Below are 26,249 nucleotides of genomic sequence, written 5' to 3' on the forward strand. Positions count from 1 at the left end.
TAGGATTGTTTTTTTCTGTTTCTGTGAAAAATGCCATTGGAATTTTGATAGGGATTGCATTGCATCTGTAGATCACATTGGGTAGTATGGACATTTTAACAATATTAATCTTCCAGTCCATTAACACAGAATATCTGTCCATTTATTTGTGTCTTCTTCGATTTCTTTCATCACTGTTATTTATATCAATAGTTTTCAATGTACAGATCTTTCACCTTCACGAATATAACTATTTGTGCTATTATGCTTTTATTTAGTCATATATTGTTTATTTTCTCAACAAAACTCAAGGATTATAGTTTGGGTTAAGAAAATTAAACTTTATATAATTTTTCACTTTATATAATTTTTCAGGTGGCACACATAAAACAACGTAAGGTGAAAAGCATTAAACAGAGGGAAAAGTCATTTTACATTGAAAAAAAGCAAACTTACAATGAAGATATAACTTTTATGTATTAAATAACTTTGCAGCAAGATTCACAAAGCAAAAGTTGTTATAAATAAAATAAATTGATAGAAACCAAAATAGTACCAAAAATTTTAACACATGACAGAACAAGAAGCCAAAACATAAATAAGCTTTTGGAAGTTATAATTATATAAATGAATAAACATTCTCATAATAGTGAGTATACCTTTTCCCCAGCATCATAGAACCATCTACAAAAATGAATCATTGAAAAACTAACTAAATTTTGCAAAAATATTCATGTAAATATTGTTCAGATTATATTATTTTACCTACACAAAACAAAAAAATTTCAATTCACTAGGAAAAAGTATAAATTTAAAAAATCTAATTACTTAGAAAAGCAGTCTCATTAATGGTGCTTGGTCAAAGAGGAAATAAAAACTGCAATTACAGACTTTAGAAAAGATGATGAGCACATTACATTTCACCCCTAATGGTGAAATCAAAGCTGTACTCCTAGAAAAACATTTACATTAATGAATATGAAAGTCCAATCCAGTGAATTAGAAAAAACTACAGAATGAATTACTCCCATATCTATTTATTTGAAAAGAACCAGAAAATACAGTGGGAAATCAAATAAAGGAAAACGGAGAAAAACAAGGCAGTATAATCAGGAATGAGAAAAGGAACTAAAAGCACAGAGAGAAAAATTTAGATGATAAGAATATAATTTACAAAGCTACATGAAAACTCGCTTAAAATCCATGTTTTTCTAGGAAAATTTTAGTTACTAAATTTGACTCAAGGGGTAGGAAACCTTAATGGAAATTAATAGAGATTAGCATATTTGTTTTAAAAACACACTCTAAAAGAGGCACCAAGAAAACTAGAAGCAATACCATTAGAATCAAAAAAAGAGTGCTATCTCATTATTTATGCAATAAAAAATAAAACTCATAAAATATACACACAGGAAAAAAAGACAAAATTCTTATTATTTGTAGATGACTGGTTATCTAGGGAAAACAAAACAACCAACAAAAAACAAGAGAAACTGAAAAACTAACCTAAAATGGAGCTTATTAAAGTGACTGAAATCAAGATCCCGCCACTTTCCTTTATACCAAGAGGATTCCAAATTTCATCTGGTACCCTGATGTCTCCTACATGGGTGCTACTCAGACTGTGGTCCATGGGCCAGCAGCATCAGTGTCAACTGGGAGCCCATTAGAAGGACAGAATCCCAGGCACCACTGCAGACTTGCTGAATCAGGATACGCTTTTTAATGGTTCCCAGGTGATTTGTGGGTACATTAAAGTTTACGATGCTCTGCCTACTTTATTTTCACCCATCCTGGGGTGATTCTTTTCTCAGCCTTTCTACCTGCTATTATCTATATGTATGTGCTTTACATACTCAGATGGGCAGGTCCAATTATTAATAAAACTTCCCTCTCTCCCACTACCACAAAATAATTTTTCAGGGGAAAAAAAGCATGACAAAAATTTATCATCACAATATTTTTCCCCCAGTAACCACTGTTCACCACAATCTTCAGCAAAGATAAGCCAGGCTGCAGGTTACATATCATTCCTACTCGAGTGGTAACACCAACCCTTTCTCTTTCCAAAAAACAAAGAAACAAACAAAAAACAAAACCAAAAATAAAACACAAGAAAAAAACAAAACAACAACAACAAAAAGACAAACACAACCCTCCAGAACATAATCCGGTGACAGCAATGCTATTTTGGGGATAATCTTGAATCTGTTCAATTAATGAAAAGAAGCAAATTATCTGCAAATTGCAGTGCTTTATTATTTTTTAAGGCCAACACACATTGGTGCCAGATGCTGTGCATTTTATGTGCATTATCTCACTTAGTCTTTCTCCAGCCCTATGAGGTTGGTGCTACATTATCCCCACCTGCAGATGAGGAAACCGAATCTCAGACAGGGAAGTGACTTGCTCAAGGCCATAAGTTACTTGGACCACTCTTGTGATACCATGAATTGAGAGTAGCTGAGAAGAAGTTCAGAGGTGAAAGAATGTTTCCTTAAGGCAGGCTTTCTTAGCCTGGACAGAATTCAGGGGTTTTGTGAATCTTGGATGGGAAAGAAATTCATCTCTATTTTCATATTAGCATCTTTCAATTATTAGTGTAGGCAACAAACCACAGGGATATTTGCAATATCTGTGACTTTGATACCAAAACATATCCCCCCCGAGGTTTTTATCCAAGTGTTTTTACAGTTGCTTCTGATGTATTGAAACACTGTGTCCATGGTTATTTTAAAACTAAATTGTTGTTTGACCCACTGTGGGGTCTTTCTACTTAATGGAGCAAATAAATAATTACTATGTCAGAGTTTTTATGGTTTGATGGGTGCCTTCAACATATTTGGTTTCCTTTACAATCTATGTATTTTGTACTGTATATTTAGAAATATTATTCTGAGAAGCAATCCACAGTCACTACCAAAGGCATAAAAAAAAAAAAAAGGCGAAGAACCTTTAAGTCAACTAACTTTCCTTGGTATCTCTGTTCTAAGTAGGATTTCACCAATCTCCGACCATCCCCTCATGAGTTGCTGTGGATCAGTCTGAGTTCCTGGCAAATTTGGGTTTCCTCTGAATACTAGGTTTTGCTGCAGTCGGCGGGTTGGAAGGCCTGGAAGAGAAATACTTCTTGGCTGTGGCCAGCAACCGGAGTGGGAACAGCAGCTGCGGGCTGCCCCGGGAAGATGCCTTCCATATTTTCCGAGACCCACTGACATCTGATCTCCCGTGGCCTGGGATCCTATTTGGAATGTCCATCCCGTCCCTCTGGTACTGGTGCACCGATCAGGTACAGGGCAGCAGGCTGAGCAAGCTGCTCTCTGGGACGCTTCCTTCCTTGGAGTATCTGGAGGCTGGGTTTTTTTTTCTCCCGCTATCTGTTCTCTTATTTGCATTTCTCCCCAGACATCCTTGAGAACTTCTTTCTCTCTACTGCTCTACATGTTATCTCCTTATTCTTGCTCATGTCGCAGCAAATCCAAAGCTGCTGACATTTGCAAAGGGGAGAGCTTGATACATCCTGCTGGATGTCTGGAAAGATCCAGTAAGCAAAAGAGATGAAACATTTTAAAGAGAGGTGAAAACTGGTATTGGTATTATTTGCTCCACAAATACTCACTAGGTGTCCTCTATGTGCCAGCCACTTGGAAATCACAAGTAAACAAATCAAACAGGCTCTCGGAGTTCACCTTCTTCTGGTGGAGGTAGACAGGCAATAAATAAATTATGGGGAACGTTAAAAGGTGATAACAACTGTCATTAAAAAAACAAAAACAAGCAGAGTGGGGGGTGGGGGGGGGAGTGGAGGGTGTGGGAGTGTCATCTAAAATAGAGTGATTAGGGGAGTCATGGTTGAGAAGTGACCTCTGAGCTAAGGAGGAGAGTGTGTGGGCTCTGGTGATTGTTGGGGAAGAGAGTTTTAGGCAGAGGGACCTGCCAAAGCAAAGCCCTTAAAGCAAATATATAACTGGTGTGGAAAAAAGAAATTAAAAAAGCAAAAGGCACTGTGGTGTGTATAATAAGCTCTTTTGTGTTAAAAGGTTGGGGGTGGGGAGCGGATAGAATCCATATTTGCATTTGCTTGTATGTGCTGAAGGAAACCCCGGATGGATGTATATAAAACTAAGAGCAGTTACCTGTGGGCAGGGAGGTGGGCAGATGTGCCAGGATGGATGGGAGCCATTTCACTGCACACCTGTTTATACTTTCTCAGGTTTCAAACCCTGTGAATATATCATCTGTTGAAATGTGTTTTTCCATTACATTAATGATCAGAGACCTGAGTGCCATTTTGGAAGCCCTATTTCATATTCAGGGCTGATGAGACTTTAAACAATGATCATGGAGTCGGACCACAGAATTGATGGAGGGGACACTGCAGAGAGTGAATCCAGGTCACCCCAAGGGTCAGAACTCCTGAGTGAAGAGCTAGAGACGGGTGCTATACTGCCCCTTTAAGAGAGAGCACCCCTCCTCTTCGTTAGCAAATCTCAGGCTGGAGAGACCCTGGGAGACAGCTCAGACAGAGGCTAACAGCCTGGGCTTTAACCTTAACAGGCCTGGAATCAAGTTCAGGTGGCATAACCTCGGGACACTGTCTAAGATCTCCGAGCCTCTGTTTCCTCATTAGTGGGGTTACTAATAATTGCGAAAAAGGGAAGCATTAGGAATTTGCTCACAATCCCTTTTGTTGCAGGGGCATTTAATAAACCGTTTAAAACATTTACATTTTTGCTATGGGTTTATGCCACGGCTCTTGACGTGGCTCAACAGCTTATATTTATTAATCCATACAAATATGTCCTTGAGATGCCTCACACCCTTACTAGCTGGGATTCCAGTGTGCAACCCTCGAAGCCCACCTCCACCCAACCTCGCATTGTTCAAGAGCCTGGGGACTTAATCCAGGATGACTTGATCTTCTTCCAAATGGCAGGCAGGGCCAGAGGGCCCAGAAACCCAAGCCCTCCTTGGACCCCATGACTTCTGGTTTTGTGGCTGCTGAGCTGAATTCTGTTGAGTCCAAAGACTGTGTTAGTCCATTGTGCTACTGCTGCCCTGTGCAGCTCATTTCAGAGCAGGAGAAAGACAAAGCAGCATTCGCTGTTCACTGATTGGGGGCGTGTTCCTCATCTTCCCGGGCAGAGACGGGCAGAGAAGAGGTAAATCACCGTCGATAATCGTAATGACACAAACATTGATTGATGCTGGACCATGTACCAGTAACTGATCCAAGCATTTCCTATATGTTAACTCATTGATTTTCATAACATTCCTATGAGTCATGTTCCATTACTTGGGTCCGGGGGTTGTCATACAGGGCGACACCCTCTTCCCAGGGCTTGTGGGGTTTTGAGCCGCACAACTCTCTTCAAACTTACTCAGCTGTCTCAGATTCACATCTGGAGGCGCCGCTTCATGGGAGTAAAAGCCAGCATTCTTTTCAGTCACAGCTTTGGATCTCCTGTCGAAAGGGCTTGGTTTTCCAAAGCTCTAAATTCTTTCCTCTCTGCTTCCAGATGGACTGACAAGGATTGAAGCTTGCATGCCTCTTTTGGCAGCTTAATGAAGCAATAAAAAGTATTCTATAGATGCTGTATCGTTCCATGTAACTATCACATTCTTAAGTGTTCTAGAAAGCCCAATAGGTGTTATGTTTGGAGTCCTGAGAAGTGACAGGTAACAGTTAAACAGCTGACTTCCCAGCTCTGGATAGAGGGAAACTCACTGCTCCTCCACCTTTCCTCACACAAGCTGACGCCACGTTTTAGAGTCTTTCACTAACGGCATCCAAACAAATAATAATAATCTGTGCAGGTGAGGGTACACTTGGTTGCAAGTCACAGAAAAAGAAAAATCAAATTTAAACCAACTTAGGAAAAGGGTAAGGGTTTTATTAGCTCATGGAATACAAACGGCAGGAAGCTGAACTAGCCTTCAGAAACTGCTGGAACTTATTCTGGTTTCTTTCTCCATTGTCTTTCTCTCTTACCTGCTGACTTCGTGGTCTCTCACTGCAGACCAACTGCAAAGAGACTGACAACTCTCCAAGTCCCAAATCCAAATACGCTGTATAAGGGCTCTGATTGGCCAGGGGTGGGTCAGGTGCCTACCCCTGGATCAAGCAGATTCCGTACCCAAGATGACAGGGTAGCCTTGTGGAGAGGGAATGGGTTTCAAAAGAAGAAGCAGGATGCTCTAGGAAGCCTATGCCATTGATGAACATTATTTTAAAAAATGGGGAGAATTCCCACTTTGTCCTGCTCACCATAGCACCATGATGGTCATGACATTTCACTCCTCTTGTCCACAGTTCGCTGAACCAACTCATAAAAGCTCTAGTAACTCACCAAGGCCTCTGCAACTTCTCCAGATGCTTCAAGATCCAAAGCCTAAGGAAATAGTAGAGAAAGTTCTGAGCTCATGTAGATTCAATCTGAAGCCTGGAGCAGGATTTTTGGGGACCAGTCTTCTACTCAGAAAACACTCTAGAACATGTCATTCTCTTTGAGTGGATAAATCTTTTTAGTTACTCGATATTGGTATATATTGCAAAATCATCACCAAAATAAATCTAGTTAATATTCATCACCATACAGTTATTGATACAATTTTTTTTCTTGTGATGAGACCTTTTTTGTGTGTGATGAGAACTTTTAAGATCTATTCTCTTAGCAACTTAAAAATATGCAATCCAGTATTATTAACTATAGTCACCATGCTGTACACTACATCCCTAGGACTTATTTATTTTATAACTGAAATTTACACTTTTTGATCCCCTTCATCCATTTTGCCCACCCGCCACCCTTTGTCTCTGGCAACCACCAATCTGTTCTAAGTGGATAAATCTTAACAAGACCTACCTTATGCCACACAACAGAGAGAAGGGGGTCAGGATAAGACCTAGGCACACCATATGCAGTAACTACACGTCCAGACATGCCAATCCTGTTGGTAGCAATATCTCAGATCCTCTCTTTCTCTTAACTCATCACTCCTAGCAAAGTATTTGCATTCCTCTTCTATCCTTCCCGTTCTTGATTTCTCTGCCTTGGTATAGCTACCCCAACTGGACCACTGGATCACAGGGATTGAGAATAGGAGAGATGTTTCCTTAGAGAAGGCAGGCAAACCAAGCTCCTGGGTCTACTATGCCTACAAAGAAGCCATGCACACCTAGTTGGCCTTAAGAGAAAGCTATCTCAACTTCCAACCACACCACTGTTTTCCAGGTGATTGTTCAGCGGACTCTGGCTGCCAAGAACCTGTCCCATGCCAAAGGAGGCTCTCTGATGGCCGCATACCTGAAGGTCCTGCCCCTTTTCATCATGGTGTTCCCTGGTATGGTCAGCCGTGTCCTCTTTCCAGGTAAGAAGACAGTTGGGAGGAGAGGTTGTCTGTGAGTCTCAGACCCTGTGAAGTGTTTTGAACATATTACTGACTGCCCCTCAAGAATGCAGCTGGAGTCCCTTCCTGGTGATTCAGCTGAGGTGTCTCCATCCCGGCAACTACTGACTCAGTGCTGTTTCCCAACATTGGTTCAATGGGAACGTCCTATAAATGTCCCAGGCCAAATCGAATGGAGACATATCTGGGGCCTCGCCTCAACTGTATATTTTCTGAAACCACAAACTAGGCTAAAATCTCATGGTTCCAGATGTCAGCTCCCTGAAATCTCATGTGAGGGCTCCCCTCACACTTCAGTGTTTGAACCCAGTGGTTTGGCAACTTTGGCCCAATAGAACCCTTCGGGGGTTCCTTTTCTTAACAAAATCAGGGTTATCAAAACCTCTAGAGTATTTGTCTTAGCTTTTTTTTTTTTTTTAAACTTGGTAGAGGGATGAGGTTTGCAGCATGGGGATTAAACAGGACTAGGGAAGGCGGATGTTACTGGGAGTCGCTGTGATGTCAGGAACTGGTGATTTGTGTGGAAGAAAGCTCCTTTCTGCCTCATTAAGTTTAACCCTGTATTGACCAAAGCTGCTATTAACTCAAAGGGGCAGAAATCTCCCTCCCCTATGCCTTATCTTACATGATGTTGCAGAGGTAAAGGAAGGGTAGGATGAAATGGTTAGTCCAGAAGTTTTGTCAAAATAATTTAGAACTATGAATTAGGTGGAAGGACTTGGGGAAGAGAAAGGATGGGGAGACGTCCGTGGTGCCAGATGCTGGGATTGCGCTTCTCCAGCCCTGATGGATGACGAACCCAGAGCCATGGGTCCTCTTTCCAGGGAAGCGGCACGAGGCTTGAAAAATCCCAGATGAGGATAAGAACTGGGACCTTGGTTTTATGGTGACTTGATGGAAAATATACAGCTAAGGGGCAAGGCGACATATGAACAAAGAAAGTGGCTTAAAGCAACCAACATTCATTGCGCTAAGGGCCAGTCCCTGTGTGAGGAGCTTTGTGGTAGAGTGTGGCGGTTATGAATCTGAACACTGATCTGAAATGCCTTGCCTGAATCTTGGCTCTGCCACTTCCTGGCTCCTGTGACCTTGAATAAATCACTTAATTTCTGTTAAGTGCTTCTATTTCCTCACTTGTAAAATGGGGATAATATTTCCTAAGGCTTAAAACATTTCCTGGCACATGGTAAGCACTATAGAAGTGTTCACTTTTACTATTCTATACATGTTTTATCTCATTGATTCCTCAAAAGGACCTTATGAGATAGGTACTATTGTTATTTTCATTTATAGATAAAGAAATCAGGGAATTCCCCGGCAGTCCAGTGGTTAGGACTCCACACTTCCACTGCCGAGGGTGTGGGTTCAGTCTCTGGTCGGGGAACTAAGATCCAGCAATCCGCGTGGCCAAAAGAAAGACAGAAATTAAAGCTCAGAGAAATTAATTGATTCACTCATTTATTATTCTTCCATGGATTCAACAAATATTTTGAAAGCCAATTATCTGCCAGGCCTTCTTCTAGAAGAGCCTGGGGATCCATAAAGGAACAAGACATACAGTATCCCTGCTGTTGGGGGGGATTACGCTTTAGTGGTGAAGGAGGCAAAAATACGCAAGTGAGCTATTCATTGATTGTGCTAAGTGCTGTGAGGAAAATGCATAGGGAAACATCACAGGGAATGCTGGGCAGGGGCTCCTTATGACAGGGTTTCCAGGGAAGGCCTCTGTGAAGAGGCAACAGTTTATTCATGTGGATGGTTTGAAAATATAATTTAGAGCGGAGCCAACCAGATGAATGATGGATTGGATGAAACTGTTAAGGAAAAAAGAGGACTCTATGTCACTCCTAGGTTAGGAGACTTGCTGGAAGTTACTTGGCTAGTGCTGGGTAAGCCAAGATTTAAATCCAGGGGCATCTGCCTCCAAAACCTGACTCTTAATCATGCTACTGTCCCTCTCAGGAAATCACATCTTTTTTTATTTTATTTATTTATTTATTTATTTATTTATTTATTTATTTATTTATTTATTTATTTATTTATTTATTTATTTATTTATTTATTTATTTATTTATTTATTTATTTATTTATTTATTTATTTATTTATTTATTTATTTATTTATTTATTTATTTATTTATTTATTTATTTATTTATTTATTTATTTATGGCTGTGTTGGGTCTTCGTTTCTGTGCGAGGGCTTTCTCTAGTTGTGGCAAGCGGGGGCCACTCTTCATCGCGGTGCGCGGGCCTCTCTCTATCGCGGCCTCTCTTGTTGCGGAGCACAGGCTCCAGACGCGCAGGCTCAGTAATTGTGGCTCACGGGCCCAGCTGCTCCGCGGCATGTGGGATCTTCCCAGACCAGGGCTCGAACCCGTGTCCCCTGCATTGGCAGGCAGATTCTCAACCACTGCGCCACCAGGGAAGCCAAGGAAATCACATCTTAAGCTTTGGATCAGTATCAGGATGATCAATAACAAGACCCTGACCCTCACTCTTAGCAGTCAGCCAATCAATAATGGTTGTTAAGTGAAACATAATGCCACATTCCATGCCCCTAGGGAGTTTATAACGTAACAGATGAGTCTGGTACTCGTGAAAAAGTACGAGAAAATTGATATCAAAACACTCTAGCGTTTGGTACTAGCAATAGTGCAAAAGGAATTTAAGAGAGTGAGGTAGGGTGGAGATGGTGAGGTGGGTGTGGTGTATTTGAAGGTCTTGACTAGAGCTTCTCAAAGTGTGGTTCCCAGTCTAGCAGCATCAGGGTTGCCTTGGAACTTGCTAAAAATGCAAACTTTCACGTCCCGTCCAAGACCTTTTAAATCTGAATCTCTGGGGGTGGTGCCCGGCAGAAGATTGAGAAGCCCTGGTCTAAAGGGCCAGGTGCCAGGCCAAGCCACTGTTCCTACCCATTTCCACTCTTCTCTCCATCTCAGCTCCATCAGCAACCTGCTGAATCTTCAAATGGATCCAGCACTGCCTAAAAGGATGCTCTGATCCTGAGCTCTCTTGAACCTGGACAAGATCCTCTTCCACTTAGTCTGTCCAAGAAATAGCACCCACTTATAAAGGAACTCTAGTGGAAACCAAGAAAGAAACAAAACAACCCTCAAACCAATGAAACACAAGAGTCTAGAAATGTTCCTGTTTACAAAGCCAATCATCTCCACCTGAGCTTTGGAATAAGCTAAGGTTTTGAATCCTATCCATGATACTAGCTTTATGATTTGGGGATGTTATTAGTCTCTATGGGCCTCAGTTTACTTGTCTCTGAAATGGGTATAATAGCAATATCTTCCCCATGGAGTTGTGAAGATTACATGAGAAGGTGTATGTACAGTGTTTATTTGCGGCATCCGAGTCATAGTGAACTTCCATGAATGTTGGCATTTGGAAGAAGGAGGTTTGGTGCAGTGTTTGGATTGGACTCTGCTAGAGCCATCCTTTATTTCAAGCGTCATAGGATCTGACAAGGGAATCCACTCCATATATGAAATGGTTGATTAATTCAACCAAGACAGGTGAGCTGATATTAATGAATGGTGGGTTAACAATCACAAGGCTGTTGGTTTCATTTATAACTTAGCTGAGCCAACTAGTTTCCCTATGATGAACATATTCTTTAGCCTGAACGAACAAACACAATTTTCTGCCCTAAACATGCTTTATAAACTTTGTGTCTGTCACGTGTTTCGTGGTTGAAGGTTGCATTCCTAGAAGGTTAAACAAAAACTAGGTCATTAAATGAATTATTTCAGGGGGAGTCTTGTTCCTTCTTGGTGTCCCTTGAAGAGAGGAGCTTTTGGACAACAAGAGTCCAAACCCACAAGATTTGAACATAGACAAGATCTTCGCCCCACTTGGGAGGCTCCATACCATGTTCTGGCCACAGGAATATAACTATTTTCTAATCTTCTCCTAAACTTCCGCAGACAAGTCATAAACAAGCCAAGAACTTTGACCTCTCAAAAGCATTTTTCTCAACGAGGTTGTTTCTTCTCAATACTTCCTGTCAAATATCATTTTTGGTCTGTGGTCTTAATTTTGTCTAAGACTGAATCAGAGTTTTGGAGGCATCTACTTTTATTCCATAGCAATTGTTACTCGTATTATGAATTGTGGCCAGAGCACCCATTTCCTCTCCCATTGGTGGATGTAAGTGGAGGGAAGGGTCCCAGCTTTGAGAAGACATAACAGTGAGCGGAGAAACTTTACAAAGACCAGATAGTCCTTGGGCTTCCTAATGGATGAAGGGGCCTGGGGTGATTTCCATTTCTTAGGTATTATGCTATCTTAAAAAAGCAAATGAAAGATCGGGAATTCCCTGGTGGTCCAGGTTCGATCCCTGCTTGGGGAACTAAGACCCCACAAGCCACATGGTGTGGCAAAAAAAAAAAAAAAAAGAATCAATAATATTAGGGGAGGGATAAATTAGGGATTTGAGGTTAACAGATACACGCTACTATATATAAAATAAACAACAAGGACCTACTATATAGCACAGGGAACTATATTCTTTATATATATATATATACATATATATATTCTTTTTATGTATGAATCACTTTGCTGTACACCTGAAACATTGTAAACTTCTATACTATACAACTATACTTCAATAAAAAAATTTTTTAATTAACAAAACCCAACAATATTAGATTTTAAAGTTATGATGTACTTTAAATGTTTACATTTATTAAATTAACAGTTTTAACACATATAAAAATATAAAGACTAGACATACCACCTCATCTGGAGATACTGTCAAACATCTCTATTTGAGGACACTTGTGAATTTGAGGCCTCAGCTACATGATCATCATGACGTTGATACTGCATCAGAACCGGGGAGGAGATGGGTGTGGGCAGTGAAGGGCTCCAAGCCCACCCCTAAACTGAGGCTCGAGGTAGTTCCCACTTGCCGTAGAAGGTGGGATGGAAGGCAGTGTTGCTCATCAGAATGAGGAAGAAGGACAGAGGCCTTTGGATTGAGCAGAGGGAGGGTCTAGGAGTTATTTATGGGAATTATTCCTAGATGCAACAGGCCAAAGAGACTTGAGGATTTATAAGTGGTCCGGGGGGGGGGGTAAGCGGTGTTGTGTTGGCATTGAGCTGGTGGTGAGGAGCGTGGCTCAGCTCAGATATGCGGAGCTGAGGAAGACAGAAAGTAACAAGAAAGCTATCATTCAAACACACGTGCCATACCACGGAAACAACCTGCACTCTCTTGGCCTTCCTCCTCTGAAAGATTGGATTGGATGGAGAGACCTGTTCTGTCTCCAACATGACCTTGCTGGGTGATTATAACCAGGTTCCTTCCCCTCTGTAAAGATTACACTAATAATGAGATAGCTAGTCTCTCCCCAAGAAAAATGTATCGAGCATCTACTCTGTGCCACACACTCGTATAATTTTTAAATCTCTTCTTCTGTCTTCCAAGCAAGAGGTCTATGCTTCTAAGCTTGGCATGTGTTCATCATGATAGAGATGAAGAACTAGAGGTGCCAGGAAGTCTGGGTGGATTTACACTAGAAAATCAAAATGCTGTTCAGGAGAGAAAAGAATTGATACAGAAATGGAGAAAGAGGAGGAGAGAGAAATTCAGAGCCTGGTTGGGTTCTTATGAGTCTAAAATGAGGAACAGCTGTTGAACTATGTATACTATTGAGAAGGAGATGGGGAAAAGAGGAGCTTTTAAAATATTTGCCATGTGTCAAGTGATGGCATTCTCCTTTGCACTTCCGATGAACTTAGGTAAAGATGTAAATTGCTTGTGTCCTTTTGGGGGGCTTAGGGAGCCTGATGTAGGGCACTGTGCTGAGACTGGCCGTGAGGTGTCTCGGCTTTTTTTTGGTTACAATAGTACAGCTGAAATGTATTCAGCACTTCCTGTGTCCCAGACTCTGTGCTGAGCGTGTAATGTATATCATTTCAGTCAATCCTCACTATAATCTTATGAAGTAGAGTTCTGTTACTGTCCCAGTTTTGTAGATAGACGGCAACTGAGGTCCAGAATGGTTAAGTAACAAGGCCATGGTTTATCAAGTCTAGGCTCCTTTTTATTTCATTGAACTGTACACTTATATACAGTAACCCTGTCTCCTGGTGCTGGCGTGCGCCAGGCCGTGTTTTGGCCAGGCCTGGGGCTCTGAGGGTCTGTCTGCTCAGCTCTGGGCTTGTTTCCTCCATAGACCAAGTGGCTTGTGCAGACCCAGAAATCTGCCAGAAGGTCTGTAGCAACCCCGCCGGCTGCTCTGACATCGCGTATCCCAAACTTGTGCTGGAACTCATGCCTACAGGTAATGGTCCCTCACCCCTCAGTTGAGTCCCCCCGGGGCACCCAGAAAGGAGGACGTTGGCTGGGCTCTAATCTGAGGAGGGGGACAAGATGGGAGGGCTGTGGGAAAGAATGGGCTCTGGGCTGAGGAACTAAGCCCCCAGATAAAGCTCCGGCCCTGGCTACGCAGGGGGCTCTGCCCCACCCGCCCCTCTGAGTCCCTCCTGTCGGCTCCCACCCCTGAGTTCCCCCTCCTCCGAGTTGAACCTCTTGGGACCAGCTGGCTATGGGCCTGGGAAATGGGGTCAGCGGTGAAGGCAGGAAAAGCCTGAGGCCCAAAGACCTCCCTTCTGCCCCCAGGGCTCCGCGGGCTCATGATGGCCGTGATGGTGGCGGCGCTCATGTCCTCCCTCACCTCCATCTTTAACAGTGCCAGCACCATCTTCACCATGGACCTCTGGAATCATCTCCGGCCTCGGGCATCTGAGAAGGAGCTCATGATTGTGGGCAGGTAAAGTCTTACTGCGTTGGGGCCAGGCAGGGGTGTGAAAAGTCCAGATAACCCAGGGAGGAGAAAGCTGAGCCACCCAGAGGGAAAGTCCAGCCTTCGACTTCTCCAGGCTGTCTCAGCCTCCTCTGATGGCAAAGGTGAAGTACATCAGGGCTCCGTGGATGAGTAAAGCGTTCATTCATTCAAGAGCTATTCAGTGAGCACCTACTACGTGCCAGGTGCCGGGCATATAGCAGTGAAAAGAAAAGACTCAGTTTTGCCTTTGTGGAGCTAGAAGAAGAAAAGGATAAGTAAACAGGCAGTTATAACCACAATGAATGTTATGATGGAGGAGCCAGGAGACCTAAGGAGTCAGAGGAAAAGTCTCCAACTTGGACTGGGACCTGAGGGGTGAATAGGAGTTAGCCAGGTAAAAGGGAGAAGGGTGTTCTGGGGGTTGGGGGCAAGGTTTCTCTAACAAGTCTTGTGCAAAGTCCTGATATCTAATGGGGGGAATGAAAATGACCGAAGTGAGTGGCATGTACATTTTATGTAAAATATATGCTAATAAGCATCTTGGGTCTCTGCCCCTCAAGAAGGTGTACCTAAGGGCTGTCTCAGCCTTGGGTTAGGGAGAGGTATGACATCAAAAGCATAATCCATTAAAAAAAAAAAAAAAAAAAAGAAATTAGACTTCATCAAAACCCAAACCTTTTTTGCTTCAAAAGACACCATTAAGAAGATGAGACGATAAGCCACAGATTGGGAGAAAATATTTGCAAGCCATATATCTGACAAAGGACTTGTAATCTAGAATAATCTAAAAAGCGAGATTGTAGTCTAGAAAGTTCCTGCAGGATACCACTACACACCCACTAGAATGGCGACAATCAAAAAGGCAGACAGGGGCTTCCCTGGTGGCGCAGTGGTTGAGAATCTGCCTGCTAATGCAGGGGACACGAGTTTGAGCCCTGGTCTGGGAAGATCCCACATGCCGTGGAGCAACTAGGCCCGTGAGCCACAACTACTGAGCCTGCGCATCTGGAGCCCGTGCTCCGCAACAAGAGAGGCCGCGATAGTGAGAGGCCCGCGCACCGCGATGAAGAGTGGCCCCCGCTCGCCGCAACTAGAGAAAGCCCTAGCACAGAAACGAAGACCCAACATACCAATCAATCAATCAATCAATCAATCTTTAAAAAAAAATAAAAAAGGCAGACAGGAAGGCAGAGAAGTTGGAACTCTTGTGCATTGCATGTGGGGATGTAAAATGGTTCAACTGTTCAAAAGCAGTTTGGTATTTTCTTAAAAAGCTAAGTATAAACTTACCATGTGACCCAGCAATTGCATCCCTAGAAATAAAACCATCTGGCTGTACAAAGACTTGTATACAAATGTTCATAGCAGCATTTTTTACGATAGCCCAAAAGTAGAAACAATCCAAATGTCCACTGATGGGTGAAGGATAAACAATGGTACACAATGGCGTATACACTCAATGGAATATTTTTCAACAATAAAAAGGAATGAAATACTGATACATGATAAGTGATGAACCTCATGCTAAGACATGCTAAGTGAAAGAAGCCAACTGCAAAAGACCATGTATTGTATGACACCATTTATTTGAAACGTCCAGAAAAGGCAAACCTATAGAGACACAAGTAGATAAGTGCTTATTTAGGGTGGGAACAAGAATAAATAGTAAATGGGCATGGGGGGGACTTTTCGGAGTGATGGAAGTTCTAAAACTTGATTGTGGTGTTGGTTGCACCACTCTATAAATTTACTAAAAGTTACTGGATTGCACACTTATAATGGGTGAATCTTATGGTATATAAATTCTACCTCCGAAAAGCTATAAAAAAGAGAGAGAAGTGTTCAGGGGAGATAAAACACTAATGGGGGGGTCTCTCTCCATCCGGCACCAGGGTGTTTGTGTTGCTGCTGGTATTGGTCTCCATCCTCTGGATCCCTGTGGTCCAGGCCAGCCAGGGCGGCCAACTCTTCATCTACATCCAGTCCATCAGCTCCTACCTGCAGCCTCCCGTGGCTGTGGTCTTCATCATGGGATGTTTCTGGAAGCGGACCAACGAAAAGGTAGCTCTGGATCAGCCCTTCAGCCCATTGGATGGGAGAGAAGGGGACTGGAGAGGGACATGAGGATGTCAGGTGTCATTAGGGAGGATGAGTTCTGTGGAGGAAGATACAGGGAGGGTGCTACCTGGCTTTTGAAAAAAAGCAATGAGGGTTCTATTTTGATGCATTTTGTCCTTAAACAGGGAAGCTGAATTAACAGGGAATTATATGTAATTGATTAATTATATGTAAAAGATAAACAGATAAGTATCTCCAGCCCTTTTCGAATCACTGACCCCTGCTGTGACCGTCACTAGAAAGCCATGCTCTTGAGGGGGCTTGTTGAGGTTTCCGGAGGCCTGTGCCGGCCGCCCCACAGCCCTGCCCGTGTCTAAGACGGCCTTGCTCTAATTCGCAGGGTGCCTTCTTCGGTCTCATCTTGGGCCTTCTCCTAGGCTTGGTTCGGCTGGTCCTGGACTTCATTTACGTGCAGCCTCGGTGTGACCAGCCAGATGAGCGGCCAGCTGTGGTAAAGGATGTCCACTACCTCTACTTCTCCATGATTCTGTCCTCCGTCACCCTGATCATTGTGTCCGCCGTAAGCTGGTTCACAGAGCCGCCCTCCAAGGAGATGGTACTTTTGGGTTTGACACTGTATCCATTGAGACCCTTCACTGCTAGTGACAGAAAACCCAATTGACTTCAGTGAAGAGGACTGATTGTTCAAAAAGCTGAAAAGTCCAGGGCTGGGTCTTGGGAAGAACTTGATTTCAGGACAGTGAAAATACCATCAGAATTCATCTCTCACCTCTCCTTCTGTTCTCAGGCCCCTTGTGGGCCCAGCAGCTTTTAGGGATACATCCTCTCTTATTCTCATTAAGCAAAAGCATAAGCATTTTGGTCCCAGCATTTCCAGTGAAGTTCCTGATGCCCGTTGATGGAGTCAGCTCAAGACACATGATCACCCATGAACCAACTTAGTCCCTGTGGCCAGAGAAATGGATGAGCTGAATGCTGATCACTGGGTTCCCCCCACACCCACGGGCTAGGGTTAAGCTCTGGGGACTAGAATGAGGAAGGGTGAGATCCCCACTGGAGAATTAGGGCTGTCAAAGCAAGATGGGGGACTGAGTGGGGGAAATGTCCATTGATTCTGAAGAGTGCTGGGAGCTGAAGCTTGTTGGAGGGTGGAGTGAGAGGGCAAGACTGGGAGAGACTCAGATGTGAAGGTTGAGCTTGGGGTTGGAAGGCGGTGGGAGAAAGGGATGAACGTCACCACTCCACCCCCATCTCACAGTTCATCTCTGCTCTGTAGGTCAGTCGCTTGACCTGGTTTACTCGCCGTGACCCCATGGTCCAGAAGGAACAGGTGCCACCAGCAACTCCCCCGCCTCTTACCCTCTCTCAGAACAGGACACCAGAGGCCAGCAGAACCAACATCCAGTTCGAGATTGTTCAAGAAAACATGCCCAAAACCCACAGCTGTGAGTTGCCTCGCTCTTCAGTTACAGTAGGAACCTCAAGAAGCATCGTATAATTAAGGGGAAATTTTTCTACCAAATCACAAACCAGAAAATGGGCACACTTGGAATTAGAGCATCGCCTGACTCCCAGGGTCTGGTCCTCCCTCACTCTCTGGCCACTGGAAGGGTTAGTAACTTTCAACAGATGCCTCAGGTGGAAAATTAGAGCCAGTGTTTGTTGAGTGCCTACTAAAACATGGTTCATTTGATCCTCACAAAACCCCATGTGGTAGGCTGGGGTACTGCTGGCATTCTCTAAATTACTGGTTTTAAACTGGCAGCTTGCAGGCATATTTTGCTTTAGCTCACCTACTCTTTTAATAAAATGTGAGTTAACATTTAAAAATTGTGAGATTTCACATAAAATTCCAGATTTCCATCTTCTCTTGAAAAACTGGAATATCTGGCAACATGGAGCCCATATGTCTGCATGGCGAAAGTTGTCTGGAGCTGCAAAGCAGCTGTTCCTTAGACCTGGAATATACAGTTAGCCAAGGTCCCCACCAGTCCCTACTGTCTCCATGACCCAAGGCTGTGGTTGTCATTAATCATCATACATGGCTTTAAAAAAAATAATAATTGTGGATATGAACCCATGTCATCCTACCGTGGGAAACTCCAGGATAGATCCAGAAGGCCATGTGTTTCAAGAAAGATGAGAGAGAGAATCTTTCTTGGTAGAGGTGACGTGTTTAATTAGAAAATCAGCTCCCCTAACTCCCATACGTCACCCGCCTGGCTCCACCCGCAGCTGATTTTGCAGACCCAGCTCTGAATGGGGAAAGAGAGTTCCCTGCAAGAGTGTGCATCTCTCTTCAGCCTCCTGGCAGGCGATGCGATACAGGGAGGGAGTCAGATAGAACAGGTCCTAAACCCACCTCTGCCTCTGCTAACCAGCTGTGTGCTTTGCTCAAGTTAGGCTGAGTCTCTATCTTTTCATCTGAAATTCTGCACCTGAAGATGGTGAAAAGTCTCAAAATACCAATCTTCTAGAACTAAAGAGTCTTCCAGAATCAAAGTCTTAATGAATACCTTCCAGAAAAGGAACATAAAGTATTTATCACAGTGCATGGGACACACCCGGTCTCTCTTTTCTCTTGCCTGGGAGACACAGCCCATCCTTATGACCCTTATTTGCTGGGTTCTTTTTAGGTGACATGACCAAAAAGCAGTCCAAAGTGGTGAAAGCCCTCTTGTGGCTCTGTGGGGTGGAGAACAAGGGCAAGGAGGAGCTGCCGAGCAGAGCAGACCCCGTCATAGTTTCCCTGGATGAAAACCCTTTGGTGAAAACCCTTCTGGACGTCAATCTCATCATCTGCATCAGCTGTGCCATCTTTCTCTGGGGCTACTTTGCTTAGCATGGGGGTGAACCCAGGGGTCCAAGCTCTCAGTCTGCTATCAATGCCCCAATTTTTTAATGAAGGAAAAAAAATAATAAAGCTTTGTTTGTTTACCACCAGGCTTCAAAGGTGTTTATGGGCCACTTTCAACATGACATTTAGTTAGCCCTGTTCTTCTTCTTTTTTTTTTAAATATTTATTTATTTGTCTGCATCGGGTCTTAGCTGCAGCATGCGGGAATCTTTAGTTGCAGCATGCAGAATCTTTTAGCTGCAGCATGTGGGACCTAGTTCCCCGACCAGGGATTGAACCCAGACCCCCTGCATTAGGAGCGCGGAGCCTTAGCCACTGGACCACCAGGGAAGTCCCAGCCCTGTTCTTCTTAAAAGGGAATGAAGGCTAGAAGCTGGAAAAAGAGAGAGGCATAAAGTCTTCTTTGTCTCAGAAGGCCAGTTATTCACTCTTCCTGTCCATCATGTAACATCAATAGCCAAATTCAAAGAGTTGGACAAGTGAAGAGATGCCCAGCCCCCCCGGTAGCCACATCCCCTGGGCTGACTGTTAGCACTTGAACTCTCTCCAGCTCACCTTCCAAGCACAGGGAATGGGACCTGCATTCTATCTCCTGCCTTTCACTGTTGCTGGCTTTGGGTGAAGGAATAGTTGGTGCCCAAAGGCTTTCTCATTGTGAAACTTGCCCCTCACTCTGATCTCTGGGAAATAGACCTGAGGTGGTGCCCTGGAATCTTGTGCCATGAAAAAATCAGGGAATTGTGTGCACGTCCCAAGTTCTGCCTTAGCCTGGGTTTCTTTGCTTGATTCTCCACAATGATGCTTCCCTAAAACAAGTAGCCAGGATGGGCAACTCCACAATAAATCGTTACTGGACGAGGGGTAATAGGGCTTTTGACCTGAAGAACAGCCACCCCTGTTCTGTGGAGAGTCAGGCATCCTAATGACTCTATTCTGGGCCCCAGTGGGGTCTGGTGGGATGACCTGTAGGGGCTGCGTGTGCCACATGCACAGCTAAGAGCAGGGGCAGCCCTGAGACCAACTCTGGGGTGGCCCAGGGCCATGACATAGTACCTTAGTCCTGGGATTAAGGGGGCTGGGGGGCGGGATGGGTTAGAACCACTCACTGGCTTAGCAACTGGAGAACGAGTAGCTTCTCCAGGAAGCCCCGTTTCCCAGGAGCATGGACAGGAAGCCCTGGGGCTGAGGGTCACTGGCTCATCCAGTCACTCATGACATCTTTTGAGCTCCTACTTGATGCCCTCAACACCTGGACCAGCCCTGTCCAAAGGTAAAGGCATTAGCTCGACACCTATCCTAGTCGGAGGCCTGGCTTCTCCACACGGATCCAGATGACAGCTGTGGGTTGGACAAAGGCCCCTTGGCCCTCCCAGGAAAGGGCCTCTATGGAGAGCTGTTTGCTAATGTGGCTGCTATCCAGACCCTGTAACTGGCTCCGCAAGAGGCTGAGCATCTGTCTGGGGCAAGTGGGCTCAAGGGGAGGCTGGGTGACCCTCTCAAGGGCCAAAGGAGGGGAGTGGGAGGCCCAGAATGCTTCCCCAAATTGCCCCTCAGCCAAGCCTCCCCCCCCAGCCCCCTGCCATGCCGAGACCTCTGCTGCCGCAGGTTGGGGTCAGAAGTGCGTTTTGGTGGGAGTTGTCACTGTGGTAGCTCAGGCCACTGCCATCTCTCCCCTGGATCGCTGCCACCAGTGTCCCGATTGGCCTTCCTGCCTCTAATCTTGCACATTCTCCAGCTCCAGGCAGAGAGAGCAAATCTGATCAAGCCACCCCTCTGCTTGCTCCCAGGATCAAGTCCACACACCTGGATGGGAATTTCCAGACCCCTGACAGCCAGGCCTCTTTTCAGCTTCGACTCTGATTGCTCTCCCTTCACAGTCTAGGGTCAGACCACACTCATGCTGTCCCACCTGTGGGCCTAACACAGTGGCTGACACCCAGTGGGCCCCATAAATATCCAGTAAGTAGGTCTTTGCTTCTGCTCTTCCCTCTGCCTAAACGATCCCCCCCCTTCCTCTCCTGGCTACCTCTTATTCTAGTCACTGCTTAAACATCACTTCTTCCAGGAAGACTTCCCCGGTCATCCCACACCCACTATGACATGCATCTTCAAAGCAGGTATCACACTTTATTATTGACTGCTTAAGCATCTTTCCAACTAGAGAGAAAGTTCCATGAGGGCAGAAGGCATCGCTTACACTGATGCCTAGCACAGTCTGGTGAATGGATGAAGGGATGACCTTCAGAACACAGATGTCTGGCTCCCTGCCTCATATCCTCCAGCCACACCCCCTCCCTGGCCTGGCTGCCCACCCCTGCCCAGGAACACCCACTATTCCTGCATCAAGTCAGTCCTTGAGGTCTGAGCTCGTGGAGGTGACTGAATGGCTGATCCATCACCCATCCTCTGCCCTTTGGAAACTGTGCAACTTCCAAACCCTCCTTGACCACAGATGATGGTCTCTAGGGCTGCCCATAGGACCCGCTCTCACCTTTGGGAAAGGCCCACAATCAGTCACCAGATCATGCTGACTCTGTCTCCCTAATCTTGTGTTCATCGGCCCACTGCCTCTACCTTATCGGGGCCCCACCGGCTCCTCTCTCCGGGGTGTCCTGCTGCTAGTCTTGCCCCCGCTTCAGTCCATTTTCTGCACCGCAGCCACGAGGACCTAAAGTACAAATCCAACAGTCACGCCCCTCCTGTGTCTGCAGCTCCCCTTGATGACTCCAAACATGAGTTATAAGGATCTTCACACTCCAGCTCCTGCTTCCCTCACCAGCCACATTCCTTGCCCGTTGCCTGCTTCCCCCTCTAATTCCATGCTGTCGCTCACCTCACAAGCCATTCCTAGCATCTGGAGGGCCCACCTCCCCCCTCCTTTCTCCACCAGGATGGGCCTTCCTCCCACATGCTTCCACGGCTCCCCCACTCCGCAGTCTCTATCTGTTTCCTGGGTATTTGTTTGCAAGCTTCCTGGGGGCCAAGGCCACATTTGTGTGGTTCAGGTTGGTTCCCCAGGGTCTAGGCCAGTATTCACCTGGAAGAGACATAGAATTATTTAGAAGACATGGCTTCAATTCTAGGCATCCTTGTATGAAAGGAAGAATGCTGTTTCTACCATGAAATGATGTGAAAAAGAAATTTTGGTCATCAAATATAATTTATTGATGTGTATGAAAACTGAATTCAAATACAAATATAGAGGGTAAAAACAGAACCCTGATGAATTGTTTTGGTTCTTCCAAAAATATATTTGGCTCCAGTATACCCTGACGTGTCATTTGTAATGACATTTTGATGTGTGTGGCAGACAGACCCCAAGGTGACCCTCAGTGATCCCCACCTCCTGGTGTTCATGCCCTTGTATAATCCCCTCCCCTTGAGTGTGGACAGAACCTGCAACTGACTTCTAACCAATACAATACGGCAGAGGTGATGAGATGTCATCTGTAATTGTATCACAGCATGTAGACTCTGTCTTGCTAACAAACTCACTCTAGGGGCTGTCCTTGCTGGCTTGCTGAAGTAGCAGCCTCCCCAGGGAAGCCCACATGACCAGGAACTGCAGGCAGCCTCTAGGAGCTGAGGGCAACCCCTCAGTGATGGCCAGCAAGAAGCCCTGGGCCTCAGACCTTGTGGCCCTACAAGCATAAGCACATGACTTCTGACAACATCCTGAGGGAGCTTAGGAGTGGGTCCTTCCCCAATTGGACCTCCAGATGAGACCCCAGCCCTGGCTGACCCTTGACTGCAGCCTTGTGAGACCCAGGGAGAGGACCCAGCTAAGCTGTGCCTGGACTCCTGACCCACAGAAACTATGAGGTAATAAACGTGTATGTGTTTGTGTGTTTTTTTTTTTTTTTTTGGCTGCAACACATGGCTTGTGGGATCTTAGTTCCCCGACCAGGGATTGAACCCGGGTCCTGGCAGTGAGAGCTCCGAGTCCTAACCACTGGGCCACCAGGGAATTTCCATGACCACTTTTTGCCTTTTGGTTGCATCGGAGCCAGTGGCTTCACTATGCCAGCAGATCTTTCTTTATCCTCAGCTCCATCACTACGATATTAGAAAAGTGGAAGCCATTGGTCTAGAAATATCTGTCAATGGGGTGCTGCCCAGTCTGGTGCAAGACCTCTAGACTATGAGGCACAGAGCCCACTTGAGACCCTGGAGTAAAGAGATGGTAGAGTGGCATCTGTGAGAAGAGGGCGAAGGCTCCGGAATATGGTTACACAACACCAGGCTCATGGTGCAGGTGGCAGAAGGGTGGGAACAGACCACAGGTAGAGAACCTAGAAAGAGGGTTTGTCGTAAGATTTTCAAGTAAGAGCACTTACGGGACTCACTGGGCTCAGGACAGCACTGGGAGCTGGAGCCCCAGGAGTGGGACAAGGGTCCCCAAGGGAACCAAGGCCATCAAGGAGGTCCAGGGATTCAGTCATTCCAATTGCATCTGAACGCTTGGGAATCCACAGGGTATGGCCCAGCACAGTCAAGGCAGCCAGGGGGATGCCCCGACCCCTTGCAGTCTCCGAAGTGCTGGATCAAGATCGGGCTAGATGGGTGTTGCTTGCAAGCGGTGTGTGGTGAAGGCACATGTCCCTGACCCTGGTGTAGCTGTGGGTTGGGGAGCAGGAACAGAAGGCCTGAGTACACAGGACTGAAGTTTCCAGGAGAAACTGTTCTATGGAGAAGGGAAGGAAGCAATCTGAAGGGGCAGATACCAGCAGCATCTTCCTAGAGGCCAGCACCTTCCTGGATGATCAGGGATGGCCACGTGGGTTTAGATTACAGACTTCTCGGGAAATCCCTGGCGGTCCAGTGGTTAGGACTCCACTTCCACTGAGGGGGGGCCCGGGTTCTATCCCTGGTCGGGGAACTAAGATCCCGCAAGCTGAGAGGCAAAAATAAATACATAAGTAAATTTAAAAAATTAGATTACAGAGCTGTCTACCCCTCTCCCGCGTGTAGTGCCAGGGCGAGGTGACAGCGACGTGGCGCCTCCCCCGGCAGGGGTGATCACATCTCTGCAGCATCTTGCAGGTGCTTCCGCCGTGGTGCAATTACAGCTGACGTCCCACACTATGACTCGCCCATCCAAGAAGATGGAGAGCAGCCACTGACACATGTACAGGGGCAAGGAGGTTTCCTTTTTCTTTAGATCGGAGCTGTTGAGGCAGGGAGATTGCTACAAACAATAGAAGAGTGAAAATGGAACACTGTTCTTAAAATAATGAGGGTAGGGTTTGCTGTATTTCAGAATCATTTTGTTCATCATGGCCCTTCCGCGTGCCCAGGCAGCAATGCCGTCTCCTCGGCAAGCACTGCCGTCTCCTCGGCAAGCACTGCGTCCCAGCTCCCTCCTGAGTGTGAGCTCAGGCATCCTGGAGGAAGCATCTCCAAGGTCTGCAGAGATGCCTGACTGTGGACAGCTGGGCTCCTTGTAGGCGGCGTCAACGCTTATGAGCAACATACATCGAGACCTTTGCTTTCTCTATACGGTTTGTTCCAGAGCTAAGGGCAGTGGGGAGGGGGAGCAGAGAAAAAGAACAGGGATGGGGACTTCCCTGGTGGTGCAGTGGTTAAGAATCCGCCTGCCAGTGCAGGGCACATGGGTTCAAGCCCTGGTCCGGGAAGATCCCATATGCCGCGGAGCAACTAAGCCCGTGCGCCACAACTACTGAGCCTGAGCTCTAGGGCCCGAGAGCCACAACTACTAAGCCCACGCACCACAACTACTGAAGTCCGCTCGCCTAGAGCCCGTGCTCCACAACAAGAGAAACCACCACAATGAGAAGCCCGCGCACTGCAAAGAAGAGTAGCCCCCGCTCGCCGCAACTAGAGGAAGCCCGCGCGCAGCAACGAAGACCCAACACAGCCAAAAATAAATAAATAAATAAATTTATAAAAAAAAAAGAACAGGGATGGTGTATGAGGAAGGAAAGAGTGAGCCTTCAGCAAACACAAATTTAAGATACCAGGGAAAATGGGTCTACAGGTACATATTTTCAATGTAATTAATAAGTGCAGGGAGTACTTTGGGGCACAGGAAACTTTGAGTTAAGAGGAAAAAGCGATTGCCCTTTTCAAGTTAAACTTAAGTCAATTCATAGGGGAAGGAGGTGTCCAGGGGCTTCTGAGCGAGGGTCGGGTCACGGATGCACCTGGTGAGCAGTTCTATCAGTGGAGCCGTTCAGGGCAGCCAACATGGCAGCATGTGTTCCAAAAGATGACGCCAAATCTGGGCCACAGGGAGGGGCTATCGTCACAACAGCCATCCAGCCCATCGGCCTCGCTTTGCTCCAATTCCCCACCCACTCTTCCCAAGTATTTCAATCCTGGGAAGGAAGTGCCTTCCAGTCACTGGAAAAGGATATTCCCCTGGAACGTAATGGCTCTGACTCCTGCCCTAGGCCTGTGGGGCTGAGTACTGTGAGTTGGTCTCCAAGGGTCTAAGTGTCTCTAGACAAGACAAGTCTCTCCGGACAAGAAAGGGTGTCAGGACTGGTGAGAGCAAAGGAAGAGCCCAGCCCATGGAACATTCGCTAAGAGACAGCCAGTCCGGGCAGTCTCTGGGTCACCTGGTGGCTGGTCTCACTGCTGCGACCTTGCTCGCCACTCTTTCAAACTTCTACGTTCACAACTAGACCCCCAGATGTCCCGTCCACAGTTCTATGTAGTTAAGTGACAACATGCACACACACAATCCACAGCTTTGCCTCTAAGAATGATGAAGTTTTCATATAAACCACAGAATATATTTAATTCAAATTAAACATGAAACTAGAATAATGTTCGGTCCTTATCAAGTAGCAATTACATTGTTTACAAAAAAAAAAAAAAAGAACAGTACATTTCCGTCTACATTCTGGCAATCCAACAAGGCCAAGGCAATCCAGTTTGCTGAGGTGACGGATCCAGCAGTCACCACCAATGCTTGTGGTTCTGAGGGGGTCGGGGAGACACAGACCATACTTCATACAAAATGATTCTGCAGCATGTCCGAAGGAGAGGAACCTCCCTTGTGATATACAAGAACGAAAGTCCAAGTAGCAGGAAGCAGGTGACTTGCGTAATGGATGTACTTTATTAAATAGATAGTTAACGCACTGCTTTTTA

General features: G+C 45.6%; 1 protein-coding gene across 2 annotated transcripts in view; it reads left to right on the forward strand.

Moving 5' to 3' along the window:
• SLC5A11 (solute carrier family 5 member 11) overlaps nucleotides 1-19,193 on the forward strand; it is a 54,022-nt gene extending 34,829 nt beyond the window's left edge. For both annotated transcript variants that reach the window (XM_061209988.1, XM_061209989.1), the window contains 8 exons: nucleotides 3,063-3,268; nucleotides 7,215-7,350; nucleotides 13,583-13,690; nucleotides 14,029-14,179; nucleotides 16,087-16,255; nucleotides 16,653-16,868; nucleotides 17,550-17,718; nucleotides 18,910-19,193. In XM_061209988.1, the coding sequence (XP_061065971.1) occupies nucleotides 3,063-3,268; nucleotides 7,215-7,350; nucleotides 13,583-13,690; nucleotides 14,029-14,179; nucleotides 16,087-16,255; nucleotides 16,653-16,868; nucleotides 17,550-17,718; nucleotides 18,910-19,115 (1,361 nt within the window). In that variant the 3' untranslated portion in view covers nucleotides 19,116-19,193. The remainder of the gene's footprint in view (nucleotides 1-3,062; nucleotides 3,269-7,214; nucleotides 7,351-13,582; nucleotides 13,691-14,028; nucleotides 14,180-16,086; nucleotides 16,256-16,652; nucleotides 16,869-17,549; nucleotides 17,719-18,909) is intronic.
• Nucleotides 19,194-26,249: the final 7,056 nt, after the last annotated feature.

Source organism: Eubalaena glacialis, chromosome 13, assembly GCF_028564815.1.
Source record: "Eubalaena glacialis isolate mEubGla1 chromosome 13, mEubGla1.1.hap2.+ XY, whole genome shotgun sequence".
Lineage (NCBI taxonomy): Eukaryota > Metazoa > Chordata > Mammalia > Artiodactyla > Balaenidae > Eubalaena > Eubalaena glacialis.